The sequence below is a fragment of the Hemitrygon akajei genome, chromosome 8 (assembly GCF_048418815.1).
Source record: "Hemitrygon akajei chromosome 8, sHemAka1.3, whole genome shotgun sequence".
NCBI lineage: Eukaryota > Metazoa > Chordata > Chondrichthyes > Myliobatiformes > Dasyatidae > Hemitrygon > Hemitrygon akajei.
The window spans coordinates 10,702,689-10,721,866 of NC_133131.1; the positions used below are offsets into that span (position 1 = coordinate 10,702,689).

The following is a 19,178-nucleotide window of genomic DNA, read 5'->3' on the forward strand; positions in this document are numbered from 1 at the left end:
GTGCGCGTGTGCACACAGACACACCTTTCTCTCTCTCTCTCACACACACACACACACACACACACACACACACACACACACACACACACACACACACACACACACACACACACACACACACACACACACACACACACACACACACACACACACACACACACACACACTGACATACATATGCACATGTATATATACATCAGGACCAGTACATTTGGCCCAATTGAGTGGCTATTCCACTTAGCCAAAGTTTCATGGAAATCGTTAAAAAGGTATATTAAAAAAAACAAACTACTATTTAAGTGAGTAAAACTTTGTGTATTTAAATGAAATACAGAAAAAAATCAGAGCAACAGTAATATGATGCAGTACTATAAAACTGTACATTAATACCAAAAATTTATCAACAGAAGAACTGTTCCAGTGTACGTTGCTGCATTCTTTTGATTGACTGTAAATGAACAAAATCAGCAGAGAAACCTAGTGCAGATAATAGATCCATTTTGCGGTCCATTGCTTTCTTTGAACCTGATAGTGTTTGTAGCCAAGGGAATTGTTCGGCTTGGCACGATTTAAAATAACAAGACTGTTTCATCGGCACTGCAGATAACAGTTGCACAAAACTTTTGAAGCAAGTAGGGAGATTTGTAGATTTTTTAATGTTTCTGCACTTAAAACGGCAGCACTACCTTTCTCGCCGTGTGTTCTTGAATTTAATGTGGCACCAACCTTTCTGTTAAGATAACCAGCCATCTGTCGCTGTAAAATCTTTGCGACCAGCTCCTCTGACCTGTTTTTTCAACATTGGTCTACGGATCTACACACCTTGTCTAGTTACGATGGAAAACTACAACATCTGGATCCTTGCCTTCACACTTCTGTTTGCGGGATCTTCCCTTTTGTCCCTCGTGTAACGCCCATTCTTCTCACAGTTTCTCAAGCAAATGTGGATGTCGGCACTCCAGTTGTCTCTACCAGCTGATGATCAGTGGTGTTAGGCGGATGGCTATTAATTTGCTTCAGTAAGGTAATTTTTTTTTCGCCTGGTGTCAAATCTTTTCATGGCATCTTGGCAAGGGTCTGATTTTTTTTTCCCAAGTGGAAATAAAAGAAACAAAATGATCAAAGTCACTGCTTTTTGAATCAGCATCCATCGGCCCAAACAGCACACAACTGACGCTATTTAAAAACTATTCACCGTAAGTCTGTTGCTCGTTAAAAACTGTTCAGCAACGGTCTCCTGCCCCAGTTAAGTGGCATCATGCTGCAAATAAATGGAATCCCAGCTACATTCTCAATTAGTTTTTGCTCTTTAAGAGTTGTCCCAAATAAGCTGCTGCCCCGATTCATTGATGGCCCAAATAACCAGAATCCACTGCATTAAAAAAACTTAAATATAAGTATTGCAAATAGAGAGCAAAAATAGTGAGGTAGTGTTCATGGGTTTATTGCCCACTCAGAAAATTGATGGCGGAGGGGAAGAAGCTGTTCCTAAAACGCTGAGTGTGTATCTTCAGGTCCGTGTACCATCTCCTTGATGGTAGCAATGAGAAGGAGGCATGTCCTGGGTGATGGGGTGGGGGGGGGAACTTAATGATGGATGCATCTTTTTGAGGCTAGTGCCCATGATGGAGCTGGCTGAACTTGCAACCTTCTGTAGCCTTTTCTGCACCTGGCCGTGACCTCTCCATACCAGACCAGTCAGAATGCTCTCCACAGCACACCTGGGGAAATTTGCTAGAGTCTCTGGTGACATACCAAGTCTAAGAGAAAGCACATACCACCAGACTCAAGGACAGCTTCATTCCTGCTGTTATAAAACTACGGAACAGACCACCAGTATGATAAGATGAACTCTTGGCCTCACAATCTACCTCGTTATGGCCTTGCACCTTAGCATCTGACGAAGGGTCTCGGCCCGAAACGTTGACTGCTCGTTTCCACGGATGCTGTCCGACCTGCTGAGTTCCTCCAGCGTGTTGTACGTGTTGCTTTGACCACAGCATCTGCAGTGTACTTTGTGTTTACCCTAGCATGGGCCTGCTCTGCACTTTCCCTTTATTCTGAAAGAAAAGGCATTGTACTTAAAAGTTCCCATCTCCCATGGAGGGATTTGAACTTGTGCATCCAAACCACCCGCTGCCAATCCCATAACCTATCCGTCTCAGCAGGCACACTCACTAAATCAGGAGGTGCTCCAGAGGCAGGCTGGGTTGATCAGGGTCTGGTACTCGAGGCCAGCATTCCTTAGGTACCAGTGGCCGGTGTTACGAAGGATGAACAGCTCTGATGGGCACAAGGGTGCAGAGTTGCCCATGTCCCCCCCCCCCCCCCCCCCGGGAGAATCACAAACCGTTACTGTTGCTATGCTACTAATGAGAGAGAGAGACTAGTGCAGTGTGTACAGACCCCCAAATTTCCTTGGGCCTCTGCGTCTGATATTGGATTCTTGCTTAATCTGTGATATAATTAAATGTTAATTTGGCACAAACCACAATCTTAGACTTGCAGCTTCATTTCCCAATGGGCTTTTTGTTTAGGTATACTGAGGGTTCCGTTATCAAAATCGGACTCGCTATCAAACGAGTTGTTATCAAATGCTTCATGAAGAAGTGCCTGTTCTGTAGTCTGGACAAGCAGCCAAGCTGAGTGAAGCAGTCAGATACAAGGCTACCCCGTGAGACTCCTGCAAATAGAAGACATTGTCTTCCTGGTCTTCATTTTCTCATTCCCTCTTCTCGTTGGTACCATCAGGGAGCAGGTACAGGAGCCTGAAGACACACACTCAATCTTTTAGGATCAGTTTCTTTCTCTCTGCCATCAGACTTCTGAACGGACAGTGAACACTACCTCACTTTTTGTCCTCTTCCCGTACTCCCTTATTTCATATTTCTTAACGTGACTTGTCATAATTTTTTATGTGCTGCATTATACGGCTGCCACAAAGCAACAAATTCCACAACATAGGTCAGTGATAATAAACCTGATTCTGTCTCTCCAATTTAATGTGCCTACAGATGTCTTCTGATTAACTTTCCCACTGCTCTGTTAAACACTGAAAATCCTGAAAGATCTCTCATTTGGTTCATAAACGCAAGAGATTCTGCTAATGGTGGAAGTCCAGAGTAACGCTCCAAATGCTGGAAGAACTCAGCAGGCCATTCAGCATCTCTGGAAATGAATAAACAGTTGAAGTTTTGGCCCAAGACCCTTCATCCAGACCGGAAAGGGAGGGGGAAGAAGCTAGAATAAGAAGATGGGGGAGAGGAAGGAGTAAAAGCTGACAGGTGATAGGTAACATAAGGTGAGGGGGAAGGTGGATGGGTGGGGGGAGAGGGGATGAAGTAGGAAACTGGGATGTGATTGGTGGATGAGGTAGGAGGAATCTGATTGGAGAGTGGACTGTGGAAGGAGGAGGGGCACCAGAGGGAGGTGAGGGGGAAGAGAAAGGGTAAAATGGGAGTCAGAGTGCGGAATAGAAAAATAGAGAAGGGGGAGGGGGAGAAATTGCTAGCAGTTGGGGAGATCAATGTGCATGTTGTCAGGTTGGAGGCTGCCTGGACTGAGTTTGGCATTTGGTTCACCTGCTTCTGTTGTCTGTGCCCCATCTCGAGCTCACCGAGTCCCTGTTCCTGAGCAACTTTTAAACTCTCTAGAGTTCACAGGAAAGTTCATTCAACTTCTGCATAACATGTAAAGGAAAAGAAAAAAGGGTGGCATGGCAGTATAGTGGTTAGTGTAATGCCATTACAGCACCAGCAACTCAGGTTCAATTCCCACCACTGCCTGTCAGTAAGATGTTTCCTACATTCTCAGTTTCCTCCCACATTCCAAAGTCACCTGGGTTAGTAAGTTAATTGGTCACATGGGTGTAATTGGGCAACACAGACTCATTTGGCTGGAAGGGCCTGTTACTGTGCTGTATCACAAATAAATATATATTACGGCTGTTTGGATTCAGATCTGGCTCGTGCCTAGAAGACAGAGGGTGGTGGTTGAAGGGACTTTTTGAGTTGGAGGTCTGTACTTAGTGGTGTTTCGTAGGGTCCTCTGCTGCTTGTGACGTATATAAATGACCTGGATGAAAATGTAGACGGGTGGGTTTGTAAGCTTGCAGATGATACCAAGATTGACGGAGTTGTGGATAGTGTAGAAGACTGGTAAAAGTTACAGCACGATCTAGACGATTTGCGGCAATGGGCAGAGAAATGGCAGATGGAGTTTAACCCAGATAAATGTGAAGTGTTGCACCTCGGTAGGGCAACAGCACACTGATGCAGGGAGACAGCACACTGTTGAGGGCAAGGCCATTAAGCAGAGAGATCTTGGGATCTAAGTTTATTGCTCCATGAAAGAGGCTACACAGTTGATAAGGTGGTTAAGAAGGCTTACAGAATGCTTGCTTTTATTAGTCAAGGCACTGAGTTCAAACGTCAAGAGGTTATGTTGCAACTTTGTAAAACTCTGGTTAGGCTGCCTCTGGAATGCTGCATTCCATTCTGGTCGCCCCACTATAGGAAGGATGTTGAGGCTTTGGAGATTTACCAGGATGCTGCCTGGTTTAGAGGGCATGTGCTAGCACAAGAGGCTGGATAAACTTGGGTTGCTTTCTCTGGAGTGGTAGAGGCTGAGGGGACATCTGATCGAGGTTTACAAAATTATGAGAGGCGTAGATAGAGCAGATAGACAGTATCTTTATCCCAGGGTTGAAATGCCTAATACCAGAGGGTATACATTGAAGCTGAAAGGGGGATGTGAAGATAAGTTTTTTTTTACTCAGTGTTGTGGACTGTTCTGCCTGTTGTGGTGGAGGCAAATACATTAGAGGTTTTTAAGAGGCATTTGGATAGGCACACGGATGTCAGGAAGCTGGAGGGACGTGGACATTGTGTAGGTATGAGGGATTAGTGTTTGGGTGTTTTTGATGTGCTTTTGAGCTGGTTCAGCACAATGTTGTGGGCTGAATGGCCTGTTCCTGTGCTGTATTGTTCTATGTTCAAACAATCTGCTCAAGGGTTTCAGCAAGTCAAGAAGCTTCTGTTTGGGGAGAAGGAACTATCACTGTTTCAGGTTGAAACACTGATTTGAACAAACCTTTGTTCAAAGTTCGAATTAAATTTATTATCAAGGTACATATTATGCCACATTATAAAACCCTGAGATTTGTTTTCTTGCTGGCATACTCAATAAATCCATCATAGAATAGTAATAGAATGAATAATAGACCACACCAACTTGGCATTCAACCAGCTGCTGCTTATATGAGATGTTGGGGCCTTGGAGGGAGACTTTCTGAGGTAAATGTTGGGGCCCTGGATGGAGACTTTCTGAGGTAAATGTTGGGGCCTTGGAAGGAGACTTTCTGAGGTAAATGTTGGGGCCTTGGAAGGAGACTTTCTGAGGTAAATGTTGGGGCCCTGGATGGAGACTTTCTGAGGTAAATGTTGGGGCCTTGGAAGGAGACTTTCTGAGGTAAATGTTGGGGCCCTGGATGGAGACTTTCTGAGGTAAATGTTGGGGCCTTGGAGGGAGACTTTCTGAGGTAAATGTTGGGGCCTTGGAGGGAGACTTTCTGAGGTAAATGCTCAGCTGAACAGATGTTACTTTCCAATTTCAGGTGAAGCTGTGGAGCAAGTACAAAGTGACCAATATCCCCACGCTCATCTTCATCGAGGGGAGCACCGGGAGGATTGTTAGCAGGAATGGGCAGCTGATCATTCGGGACGACCCAATGGGTAGGTAACGCCGGGCGGGTGAGAACACAAAGTGACCGTGGACCTCCTGCCTTTTGCGGCCTCACTAACCCAGTCTGTTGCCTCCAACAGGCTCCGAGTTCCCCTGGGGTCCCAAGTCGTTTGGTGAAGTCATGGCCGGCCCTCTGATTAAGAACAGCGGGCAGGTGGTGAACAGCAGTGAGCTGGATGGCAGCTACGTTGGCATTTACTTCTCTGCCCACTGGGTAAGACTTTAAACATCCTGAAGAGTGTATTTTGTATCCACCAGTACCATCCCCCAGCCACCCACCCACCCTTCATTCAAAGGTGCTGGACCTGCATCTTTATGGAGAGTATTCTGCCTGGAGGTCGGTGACTAGTGGTGTCCCACAACAATCTGCTCTTTGTAATTTTTATAAATGAAGAAATGGGAGAATAGGTTAGTAAGGTTAGCGGTGTTCAGGATAGTGTAGAAGGCTGTCAGGGGTTACAATGGGATGTTGACAGGATGCAGAGCTGGGCTGAAATGTGGCAGATGGAGTTCAATCCGGAAAAGTGAAGATAGAACGCAGGGTTAATGGCAGGATTCTTCACCACCTGGAGGAAAAGTGAGATCTTAGATCCATGTGCATGAAACTCTCAAAGCTGCATGAAAATGATTGAGTGGTTAAGAAGGCATTTGGCGCGTTACCCTTCATTAGTCAGGGGACTGAGTTCAAGAGACGTGAGGTAATATTGCAGCTCTATAAAAGTCTAGTTAGACCACACTTAGAGTGTGCTGTTCAGACCTGGTTAGCTCATTATGGGAAGGATTGTGGAAGCTTTAGAGAGGGTGCAGAGAAGATTTATCAGAATGCTGTCTGGATTAGAGAGCCTGTCTTAAGAAGAATGGTTGAGTGAGCTCGGGCTTTTTTCTTTGGAGCAAAGGAGGATGCGAGGTGACTTCATTGCAGTGTATAAGATGTTAAGAAGCATAGATAGACTGGACAGCCAGCGCCTTCTTCCTAATGCAGCAGTGATTAATACAAGGGGGCATAATTTTAAGGGAATTGGTTTTAAGTTTGGTGGCGGGTGGTGGGGGGAGGGGGGGAAGTCAGAGAAAGATTTTTTACCCAGAGTGGTGAGTGTGTGAAACGCAGTGTCAGTGGTGGGGGCAGAGGCAGATATATTAGGGACATTTAAGAGACTCTTAAACAGGCACATGGATGAAAGAAAAAATGGAGGGTTTTGTGGGAAGGAGGGGTTAGGTTGATATTAGAGTAGATTCAAAGGTCATGGGCTGAAGTGTTCCATGTATTGGAGTCCCCTGGTACCAACAGCACCTTACCACCCCAGCCCAGGGTCCTCGTGGAGGGCATCCCTCTCGACCCCAGATTCTCTCCTTGCACTTACAGCATCATGGAGCTGCACAGCACGGAAAATAGGCCCTTTGGCCCATCTCGTCTCTGCTACCCAAATTGTCAGACTGAGTTAGCCCTATTTGTCTGTATTTGGCCACTTTTTCTCTAAGCTTGTCTTGTCCGTACCCTGTTGCTGCTGTAACGAAATAATTTCCCACTGGGGATTAATAAACCATTTATTATTATTATTCCTATTATTATTATTACCAGTCCAAGTCTCTATTGAAGGCCGCGATTGTACCTGCTTCTACCACTTCCTCGGGCAGCTCGTTCCAAGTACCCACTACCCTCTGTTGTCCTTCAGGTTTCTCTTCGGTTACTGGTCATTGTGCACTACAGTGCAGAATCAGGCCCTTCGACCCATCTAGTCCATGTTGGCCTGGCCTTCTGCCTGGTCCCAAATACCTGCACCCCTCCCATTCATGTACCTATCCAAATACCTTTTAAATGTTGAAATCGAACCAACATCCACCACTTTTGTTGAATGAAGAAGTTTCCCCTCGGGTTTCCCTTAAATATTTAACCTTTCGCCATGGACTGGCAGTGTGACCTCTCGTTTTAGTTTCACCCAACCTGGGGGCAAAAAACCCGAATGCACTCATTACATCTCTCCCCCTCATAATTCTGTGTACCTCTCCTCGTTCTCCTACGCTGCAGGGCATAAAGTCCTAACCTATTCAACCTTCCCGTATAACTCAGGTCCACAAGTCCAGGCTACATCCTTGTAAATTTTCTCTGTACTCTTTTAGTCTTATTTACAGCCTTCCTGTATGTAAATGACCAGAAGTGCGCACAATACTCTAAAGTTGTCCTCAGCAATGACACGAGCAACTTCAACATAACATCCCAGCTCCTGCACTCAATGCTATAACTGCCAGTGTCCCAGAAGCTCTCCTTACAATCCTGTCTAGCTGCGACGCCACTGTAAAACTACAGAATCAGGGAGAATTAGCTACTTTGCCTCTCTGTCCCTTTACTTAAGAGATCAGGGAGATTAACTTTATTTGTCTCATGTAAATCAAAACATACTGTGAAATGTGTAATTAGAGTCAGCGACCAACACAGTCTGAGGATGCCCGCAAATGTCGCCATGCTTCCGGCACTAGTGTTGCATACTCACGGCTTGTGGGTCTTTGAACTGTGGGAGGAAACCGGAGCACCCGGAGGAAACCCACGCAGTCACAGAGCGAACGTACAGACTGCTTACAGAGAGCTTTGTGAGGCCGTCCTGTGTGGGTGCTGACAGAAACCCTGCGTTGGCAGTGGGAATGGCATCAGTGGGTGCTCGGGGATCAGGATTGACCCAAGGGGCCGAATGGCCTGTCTCCCTGCCGGGTGCTTCCATTGTAACATAGTGGTCAGCGCAATGCCTCGCAGCGCCAGTGACCACTGGTCGGGGTGCAACTCCCACTCCTGTCTGTAAGGAGTTTGCGTGGGTGGAAACGCTGAAGTTGAGTTGGGGTTCACCTTAAGAGACTGCTCTGATGTGATGACGTAATGATGTCAAGTCACTTTTACCACATTTTATTTTCAGTGCTTGTTTGCCAATCAAGGACATTGGATGCATCCTTTAAATTTGAGGAAATCTGGCGACCTTTTATTCAATATCTTCATATGATCTGATTTTTGTACTGATTCTCTTCCAGCTATTTTTTCAGAGCCTTGGATTTGATCAGAGAGTCTCTCTTCTCTTGGTTTTTCCTCTCGGGATGGACTGCCCAGTCCTTTTTTTTCTGTTTAAAATAGTGATTTTTTTTCTCTTTTATATAAAAATTTCTAATATTCCTTCCTTTCTTCATAAATTGATAAGAGGAGAATTATACATTCTATATCAAATTTATGCTTTGTAGATCAACACTGTGCGATTCTGATAGTTTATTTTCTGTATGTACTACTATTGACATATATCCCAGAGATGTTCCCCTCCTGTTTGTATACACACTTTATTTTAAATCAAAAAGGTCAAAAAAAGAAAGGAAGACAATAAAGGAGTTGTTATGGTTTCCCATAAGTTTAAAACTCATCCGCTGTTTTATTTACAAAAACCCGGAGTACCTTCTCCTCGTGAGCACGTGGGTTACCTCTGGGTGCTCCGGTTTCCTCCCACAGTCCAAAGGTGTGCAGGCTAGGGTTTAGTAGGTTGTGGGCACGCCATGCTGGCTCTGGAAAGGTGGCCATACTTGTGGGCGGCCCCCAGCACATCATCAGACTGTGTTGGTCGTTGACACAAGACAGTACATTATGCTGCATGTTTTTGATATACATGTGAGAAATAAAACTAATCTTTATCTTTAGAGTTAGACAGCATGAGAACAGGCCCTTTGGCCCAACTTGTTCCTGCTGACCAACACTAATCTCTTCATTTGGACCAGACCCCTCGGAACCTTTCCTATCCACGCACCTGCCCAAAAGTTATTTTAAGTGTTGTCACTGCATCTGCCTCTACCACCTTCTCTCCGTGGACGAGACAGGGATGGGGCGAGGCCTTGGAGAGTTGAGAGAACTCGGAGGAAGTAGTTGCCTGGCTGGGGGTGGTGGGTACCATGCTGGGACACAGGCCGCAGAGTCCTGGGTGAGCGGGAGAAGGTGGGACCAGGATCAATCCCTCAGCCGGACCTCTTGACCACTGTTTCCCCTCAGCACTCTGCAGAGCTTCTCCAGCTGCCTTCCTGTCAAAATTGTTTGCATTGCTCTTTTAAGCAGTACGTGTAACGGAGGCAACAGCTGTAGAAGTAAGTTCGAGCCGGGGCCGGGGGAGTTTAAATTTGCTTTGAATGCATTCCAGCCATATCTAACATCCATGGGAAATTCAGCTTGCCCCTCCAGGGGTGGTTATAAATCTCGGAGTGCAGGACGCTGTGACAAGGCAGGGTCTGGGTTCGATTTGGAAAGGTACAGGCAAACACAAAGACAAGAGGCCAAGTGCTGGGTATTAATGGAGTTCTGGCTGAATGGGGGGCATCTGTGACGAGGAGCGTGCTGTTAGAAATGCACGTCCCGTAACAGTGTTTTACAGAGGCCAGCTGTCGCTCACTGGCATTAACCCTCTCCTACACTGCCATCGTAGAGAGCACCCTCACCTCAGGCATTACTGTCTGGTTTGGTGCGGCGTCCCCTCACAACGTACGAAGATGACAGTGAGCTGTCAGGTCAGCCGAGACGGTCATTGGCTGCAGTCGTCCGTCACTGCAGGACGGGTATGTGTCCAGGTCAAAGAAATGGGCAGGAATAATCATTGTGGACACTACCCACCCTGTAAACCTCCTTTTCCAAACACTCACTTCTGGAAGAAGCTATAGGGCTGTTAAAACAAAAACTTTGCACCATCTTAAAAGCTTTTCTCACCCCAGGCAATTAATCTCATCAACCATTCTAGTTAGAACCCCCCCCCCCCCCACCCTCTCTATCTATTAACCCCATCACTGCACTCTAAACACTTTAGACTACGCTTTATAATGCTCTTTACATACTGGTATTTCAAAGTTCAAAGTACATTTATTATCAAAGTATGTATACTATAAACAACCTTGAGATTCGTTTGTTTACAGGCAGCCACAAAACAAAGAAACCCAATAGGACCCATTAAAAAACACATTTTATTCCATATTTGTACTTTGACTTCTAAACTTTATTAGCTTCTTATCTGTAATTATTTTTTGTAATTCTTTATCATTTACAAATTTTGAGTGTTGTACACTGTGCTCTGACCAATACAATATAGCAAATTCCTAATGCATGTAACGGCACGTGGTGAATAAAGTTGATCTTTGAACTTTTCCATGCAGTGCCCTCCTTGCAAAGGCCTCACCCGTGTGCTCGTGGAGACATATCGCAAAATCAAAGAGTCGGGGCAGAAGTTTGAGATCGTTTTCGTCAGTGCCGACAGGTACAAGTGCTTGTTTTACTGGGGCTGGTTGGAGCCTGGGTTTCTGATCGACTGACGGTGTGGGGTGAGGAGGGTGAAATGGCGGTGGTTGAAAAATCAGTAGCGCTGTGGTTGCGGGGGGGGGTGGTGTTCGGGTGATTTTTCAGAAGCCTCAGGAGCCCAGTTCACCAGCAATCACTCGGATCCACCCACCACCCACCAGTTTTGGCTCAGCCCTACCCTTCCACCTCTTGGTGCTGATTATCTCCCCTCAGCGGTTTAATTGGGGCGATTGATGCGGACTGGGGCGCTTTGCCGAAGAATGTCCCGATGGCCTGCGTTGGCTAGTGGCACGGTGCTGAACTGAACTAAACTGAACATTACTGGTTTGATATTTGATATTCTACATGTTGCTTGCTTGTGTTTTCTTTTCCTGTTTGCACGCAGTTTGTTCTTTTTTTTAAATCGAACATTGTGTGTTTGACGTTTTCTTGAACAGGTTCCATGGTGTTTCTTTGTTTCGTGGGTGCCCGTGGGAGGACGAATCTCAGAGTTGTATACTGCATACATACTTCGATAATAAATGTACTTTGAATGCTTGAAACCCTTTATCTTCAGAATCAGTATCAGGTTTATTATCACCGACATATATTGTGAAATTTGTTGTTTTGCAGCAGCAGTACAGTGCAATACACAAAAATCACTAGAAGTTACAAACATATATACGAGGGGTGATAGATAAGTTCGTGGCCTAGGGTAGAAGGTGTCAATTTTAGAAAACCTAGCACATTTATTTTTCAACATAGTCCCCTCCTACATTTACACACTTAGTCCAGCGGTCGTGGAGCATTCGGATCTTGGACCTCCAGAAAGTGTCCACAGATGGGTGATTGATAAGTTCGTGGCCTAAGGTAGAAGGAGATGAGTTATACAGCTCTCGTTACATGTACATGCAGGTCAACTCTTTGGGTGATTATGCAGAAACTTTGAAGTTAATAACTCATCTCCTTCTACCTTAGGCCATGAACATCAATCACCCCGATGAGTTATTAACTTCAATCTTTCTGCATAATCACTCAAAGAGTTGAACTGCGTGTGCATGTAACGAGAACTGTGTAACTCATCTTCTTCTACCTTAGGCTACGAACATGAATAACATATTGTTTATGGACCATTCAGAAATCTGATGGCAGAGGGGAAGAGGCTGCTTCGAAATCCTTCAGTGGACATTTAGGGTCTTGACCCAAAGCCTCAAATGTCCTTTTGCCTCCATAGATGCTGCCTGATCTGCTGAGGTTTTCCAGCTTTTTATCTTTTGCTCCAGATGATAACATCTGCAGTCTTGAATCTCCTTTCCTCTTCAGGAACATTCACCTCATAACCATCAAACCTTGGTGAGAAGCTGTTCACTCTAAGTACGTTGGGTTCCCATGATAGGTCATAGATTTACTCTGTCTAACTACTTTGTGAGGTCCTGGAGTCACACAGCACGGAAACAGGCCCTCAGCCCAGCTTGTCCATGCTAATCTAGAGACCTTCCCAAGCTAGCCCCATTTGTCTGCGTTCTGCCCATCTCCAAACAAGGGGTTCCCAGCTTTTTTTTCATAAGCTATGGTGCCTTACCATTAACCGAGGGGTCTGTGGGTCCCACATTGGGAACCCTTGCTCTAAGCCTTTTCTCTCCATATCCCTGCCTTTTCAAGATTGGCACTGTACCCAGCTTCACCACTTCCTCTGGCAGCTCGTCCCATATGCCCACTGCTGTGTTTTTAATATTTTAGGTATATTTGCGTAATCCTGTATATATTGTTTGATTAATCATTCTTGTTTATTTAAACAATTAATTATGGGTTATATGTAAAAATATGTTAATTGCATGCATCATCACACTTTCACGTGATACGTGCGCGTTTCGCTTAAAGATGAAGTTACAGCCATTTTTCAGAATTTTATGTTTTCCTTTGAATTAGTTTAATGTTTTTAAGTTACAAAACATAACATCCACCACCCTCTGTGTGGAAAAACATGCCCCTTTAATCCCCTTTTAATCTAACCTTAAACCTAATTTATCCCTCTAGTTTTAGGCTCCCCTACCCTGGGACTATGCCAAAGTATGCTCCCCCCGCCGTATTATTTATAAACTTTTATAGGCAGTAAACTTGGCTTTGATTTTGACTGTGATCTTGAAGGTCACTCCCCATCCTCTTTCGTTCAAGGGGAAAGAGTCCCAGTCTATCCAGTGATCCAGTGTCTCCTTGTAACTGATCAGTAGTGCCAGGGGGTGATGGGCGCATCTCTGCCCCCAGGAATGATACACAGCAATTACAATGTCATTCTCACTGGGTGAAACACTCCAAAGTGCATGCCAGGAGTGTGATCAGAGGAGAAGAGCAATTACTGAGGAGGTAAATTACTAGAATAGTCTCCAGATGTGATTGTGAATCCCACCCCAGATAATGGGGATCTTCAGTTCCTACAACACAGAACTGTACAGCGAAGAAAGAGGCCCTTTAACCCGCAATCTCTGTGCTGAACACGATGCCAAATTAAATTAAATGTCTTCTGCCTGTATCCCTCCACTGAGGGATCCATATGCCTCCATTCTCTGCATATTCTCTGCATCTATCTAAAACGGGGTTACCAATCTTTTTTATGCCATGGACCAATGCGATTAAGCAAGGGGCCTGTGAACCCCTGATCTAAAAACTTCTTAAATGGCACTGTCATATCTGCTTTCAGCACCACCCCTGGCAGCCCCTCCCACTCTGAGTAAAGAAAAACTTGTCCCAAGCATCTCCTTTAGGCTCTTCCTCCCTCTCACGTTAAATACATGTCCTCTTGTATTTGACAACACTATCCTGCGAGAAAGATTCTGACTCTCTACCCTATCTGTGCCTCTCATGGTCTAATAAACTTCTGTCACGTCTCCTCGCAGCCTCCAGCACTCCAGGGAAAACAAAACCAGCCCAACCTCCCTTCATAGGGCCTGCAGGCAACATTGTGATAGAACTCTTCTGCTTCTTTCCCACAGCCTCACGTCCTTCCCATAACAGGGTGACCAGAACTGCAGACGCTTGTTCGTGCCGCCTAATTAAAGCTTCTTTTTAACTCAGTAATTAAAAATCTTATCACGTTATAGCACATAGTCACACTGCATGAAAACTGGCCCTTCAGCCCATCAAGTCAGTGCTGTGTATCAAATGTCCATTTATACTTAATACCCTGTTTGTTTTGGGAGCAATAAACCCTGCCGTCTGTTGAATTTCCATGTCCACGTCCACATCCATCCCATAAGCATCACATAGAACCATAGAACACTACAGCATAGTACAGGCCCTTCAGCCCTCCATGTTGTGCCGACCCATATAATCCTTTAAAAAAAAGTACTAAACCCACACTACCCCATAGCCCTCCGTTTTTCTTTCATCCATGTAACTGTGCAAGAGGCTCTTAAATACCCTAATGTTTTAGCCTCCACCACCATCCCTGACAAGTCATTCCAGGTACTCACAACCCTCTGTGTAAAAAAAACTTACCCCTCATGTCTCCCCTAAACTTCCCTCCCTTAATTTTGTACATATGCCCTCTGGTGTTGCTGTTGGTGCCCTGGGAAACAGGTACTGACTATCCACCCTATCTATGCCTCTCATAATCTTGTAGACCTCTATCAAGTCCCCTCTCATTCTTCTATGCTCCAAAGAGAAAAGTCCCAGCTCTGCTAACCTTGCTTCATATGACTTGTTCTCCAAACCAGGTAACATCCTGGTAAATCTCCTCTGCACCCTCTCCATAGCTTCCACATCCTTCCTATAGTGAGGTGACCAGAATTGAACACAATACTCTAAGCGCGGTCTCACCAGAGATTTGTAAAGTTGCAACATGACCTCTCTACTCTTGAACTTAATCCCCCCGTTAATGAAGCCTAGCATCCCATAGGCCTTCTTAACTACCCTATCAACCTGTGCAGCGACCTTGAGGGATGTATGGATTTGAACCCTAAGGTCCCTTTGTTCATCCACACTCTTAAGTAACTGACCATTAATCCTGTACTCAGTCTTCTGGTGTGTCTTTCCAAAATGCATCAGCTCACACTTGTCCGGATTGAACTCTGTCTGCCATTTTTCTGCCCAACTCTGCAGCCTGTCTATATCCTCTTGTAACCTTCGACAACCTACAGCTCCATCCACAACTCCTCCAATCTTCGTGTCGTCCGCAAACTTACTCACCCATCCTTCCGCCTCTACATCCAGGTCATTTATAAAAATCACAAATAGCAGGGGTCCCAGGACAGATCCCTGCGGCATTCCACTAGTCACCGACCTCCAGGCAGAATACTTTCCTAATACAATTACCCTCTGCTTTCTTCCTTTAAGCCAATTTTTTATCCAAACAGCCAAGGTTTCACTTATCCCATGCCTCATGACTTTCTGGATGAGTCTCTCATGAGGGACCTTGTCAAATACTTTGCTAAAGTCCATGTAGACCACATCCACTGCCCTACCCTCTTGGTGAGAAGCCTTTGCTTATGAAGAAGGGTTGAGCGAGGTAGGGCTTTTCTCTTTGGAGCGAAGGAGGATGAGAACTGACTTGATAGATGATAAGACCATAAGGTATAGGAGCAGAATTAGTCCTTTTGGCCAATTGCCTCTGCTCTGCTGTTTCATCACGGCTGATCCATTTCCCTCTCAGCCCCAATCTCCTGCCTTCTCCCTGTATCCCTTCACGCCCTGACCAATCAGGGGTCTATCAACCTCTGCCTTAAGTATACTCAATGATTTGGCTTCCACAGCCGTCTGTGGCAACCATTTCCACAGATTCACAGCTCTCTGCCTAAAGAAGTTCCTCCTCATCTCTGTTTCAGTGGAACTCTCTGTTCTGAAGCTGTGCCCTCTGGTCCTACACTCTCCCACCATAGGGAACATTCTCTCCACATCCACTCTATCAAGACCTTTCAACATTTGACAGGTTTCAGTGAGATTCCCCCCCCCCCCCCCTCATTCTTCTGAATTTCAGTGAGTACCGGCCCAGAGCCATCAAATGTTCTTCATATGATAAGCCTTTCAATCTCAGAATCATTTTCATGAACCTCCTTTGAACCCTCTCCAACGTCAGCGCATCCTTTCTTAGATAAGGGACTGGAAACTTTTCACAATACTCCAAGTAGGGCCTCTCCGGTGCTTTATAAAGCCTCAACGTTACATCCTTGCTTTTATATTCTAGTCCTCTCAAAATGAATGCTAACATCACATTTGCGTTCCTCACCACTGACTCAACCTGCAAGTTAACCTTTAGGGAATCCTGCACAAGGACTCCCAAGTCCCTTTGCACCCAAGTTTTTTGAATTTTCTCTCCATTCAGAAAATAGTCGACCGTTTAATTTTTTTCTACCAAAGTGCATGACCATACACTTCCCAACACTGTATTCCACCTGCCAGTTCTTCACCCATTCTCCTAGGTCCTCCTGCAGCTTCTCTACTTCCTCAACACTACCTTCCCCTCCACCTATTGTCTGCAAACTTGGGCACCATGATGAGAGGCATAGATTTAGTGGACAGCCAGAGACTTTTCCTCGAGGGTGAAGTGGCTAATACGAGATAATTTTAAGGTGATCGGAGGAAAGTATGGGTGAGGGGTGGCAGAGGTAGTTTTTTTTATCACGGAGAGTGGTAGGTGCATGGAATGCACAGCCAGGGACGATGATAGAGGCAGATTCATTAGGGAAATAAATAGAGGGCTGTTTGTGAAGGGAGGGTTCAATTGACCTCTGAGAAGGGTTGGGGCAACATTGTGGGCTGAAGAGCCTGCAGCGTTCTGTGTTCACCTGACTGACCACTGTGAAGCTGGTGATGGCCATCAAGAGAGCAAAGCGAATGGGAGGGATAGGTGACAGAGAATCACACAGCTTGGTACCCTGTCGGTAGTGGGCACAGACTGAGGAAGTAGGTAATGAAGAATGGATCAGGAGTGGAGGGGCGCAGGGTAGGTCGGAGGGCTGAAGCCTCATAGATGATACAACATGGAAATCGGCCCTTCGACCCATTTCAAATTTTAGTTTGTGGAATGTGGTCGATAAGGAAAGTGGCATGGTGGCCTAGTGGTTGCCACAGTCACTTTCCAGAGCCAAGGGTCTCTGATCACGTTCGATTCCCGCCACAAGTTTGTATATTCTCCCCATGACGCATGGGTTGCCTCTGGGTTTTCTCCCACATTCCAAAGACTGGCCTAATCCTGTTCCTATGTCTTATGATCTATGTATGGACTGGGTTAGGGTTGTGGGCAGACTGATCTATGTGTGGACAGGGTTTGGGTTGTGGGCAGACTGATCTATGTGTGGACAGGGTTTGGGTTGTGGGCAGACTGATCTATGTGTGGACAGGGTTAGGGTTGTGGGCAGACTGATCTATGTATGGACTGGGTTTGGGTTGTGGGCAGACTGATCTATGTATGGACTGGGTTTGGGTTGTGGGCAGACTGATCTATGTGTGGACAGGGTTTGGGTTGTGGGCAGACTGATCTATGTATGGACTGGGTTTGGGTTGTGGGCAGACTGATCTATGTATGGACAGGGTTAGGGTTGTGGGCAGACTGATCTATGTGTGGACAGGGTTAGGGTTGTGGGCAGACTGATCTATGTGTGGACAGGGTTAGGGTTGTGGGCAGACTGATCTATGTATGGACTGGGTTTGGGTTGTGGGCAGACTGATCTATGTATGGACTGGGTTTGGGTTGTGGGCAGACTGATCTATGTGTGGACAGGGTTTGGGTTGTGGGCAGACTGATCTATGTATGGACTGGGTTTGGGTTGTGGGCAGACTGATCTATGTATGGACAGGGTTAGGGTTGTGGGCAGACTGATCTATGTGTGGACAGGGTTTGGGTTGTGGGCAGACTGATCTATGTGTGGACAGGGTTTGGGTTGTGGGCAGACTGATCTATGTGTGGACAGGGTTAGGGTTGTGGGCAGACTGATCTATGTATGGACTGGGTTTGGGTTGTGGGCAGACTGATCTATGTATGGACAGGGTTAGGGTTGTGGGCAGACTGATCTATGTGTGGACAGGGTTAGGGTTGTGGGCAGACTGATCTATGTGTGGACAGGGTTTGGGTTGTGGGCAGACTGATCTATGTATGGACTGGGTTTGGGTTGTGGGCAGACTGATCTATGTGTGGACAGGGTTTGGGTTGTGGGCAGACTGATCTATGTGTGGACAGGGTTAGGGTTGTGGGCAGACTGATCTATGTATGGACTGGGTTTGGGTTGTGGGCAGACTGATCTATGTATGGACTGGGTTTGGGTTGTGGGCAGACTGATCTATGTATGGACTGGGTTAGGGTTGTGGGCAGACTGATCTATGTGTGGACAGGGTTAGGGTTGTGGGCAGACTGATCTATGTGTGGACAGGGTTTGGGTTGTGGGCAGACTGATCTATGTATGGACTGGGTTTGGGTTGTGGGCAGACTGATCTATGTATGGACAGGGTTAGGGTTGTGGGCAGACTGATCTATGTGTGGACAGGGTTAGGGTTGTGGGCAGACTGATCTATGTATGGACTGGGTTTGGGTTGTGGGCAGACTGATCTATGTGTGGACTGGGTTAGGGTTGTGGGCAGACTGATCTATGTATGGACAGGGTTAGGGTTGTGGGCAGACTGATCTATGTGTGGACTGGGTTTGGGTTGTGGGCAGACTGATCTATGTGTGGACAGGGTTAGGGTTGTGGGCAGACTGATCTATGTATGGACAGGGTTAGGGTTGTGGGCAGACTGATCTATGTATGGACAGGGTTAGGGTTGTGGGCAGACTGATCTATGTGTGGACTGGGTTTGGGTTGTGGGCAGACTGATCTATGTATGGACAGGGTTAGGGTTGTGGGCAGACTGATCTATGTGTGGACAGGGTTTGTGTTGTGGGCAGACTGAACTATGTGTGGACAGGGTTTGGGTTGTGGGCAGACTGATCTATGTGTGGACAGGGTTTGGGTTGTGGGCAGACTGATCTATGTGTGGACAGGGTTTGTGTTGTGGGCAGACTGAACTATGTGTGGACAGGGTTTGGGTTGTGGGCTGCCCCAGCACAATCCTTGGACTATATTGGTTGTTGACACAAAACAACACATTTTACTGCATATATTACTGTACATGAGGCAAATAAAGCTAACCATGATCTTTATCTCTTCCTCTGATGTGTGAGTAGGAATTGGTA

At 46.0% G+C, this 19,178-nt stretch overlaps 1 protein-coding gene across 1 annotated transcript in view; it reads left to right on the forward strand.

Annotated features, from left to right (window-relative positions):
* The window catches only part of nxn (nucleoredoxin), a 160,555-nt gene that overhangs the window by 75,151 nt on the left and 66,226 nt on the right, over nucleotides 1-19,178 (forward strand). Inside the window, exons 2-4 of the mRNA XM_073053221.1 lie at nucleotides 5,615-5,732; nucleotides 5,823-5,956; nucleotides 10,897-10,997. Of these exons, the coding sequence (XP_072909322.1) occupies nucleotides 5,615-5,732; nucleotides 5,823-5,956; nucleotides 10,897-10,997 (353 nt within the window). The remainder of the gene's footprint in view (nucleotides 1-5,614; nucleotides 5,733-5,822; nucleotides 5,957-10,896; nucleotides 10,998-19,178) is intronic.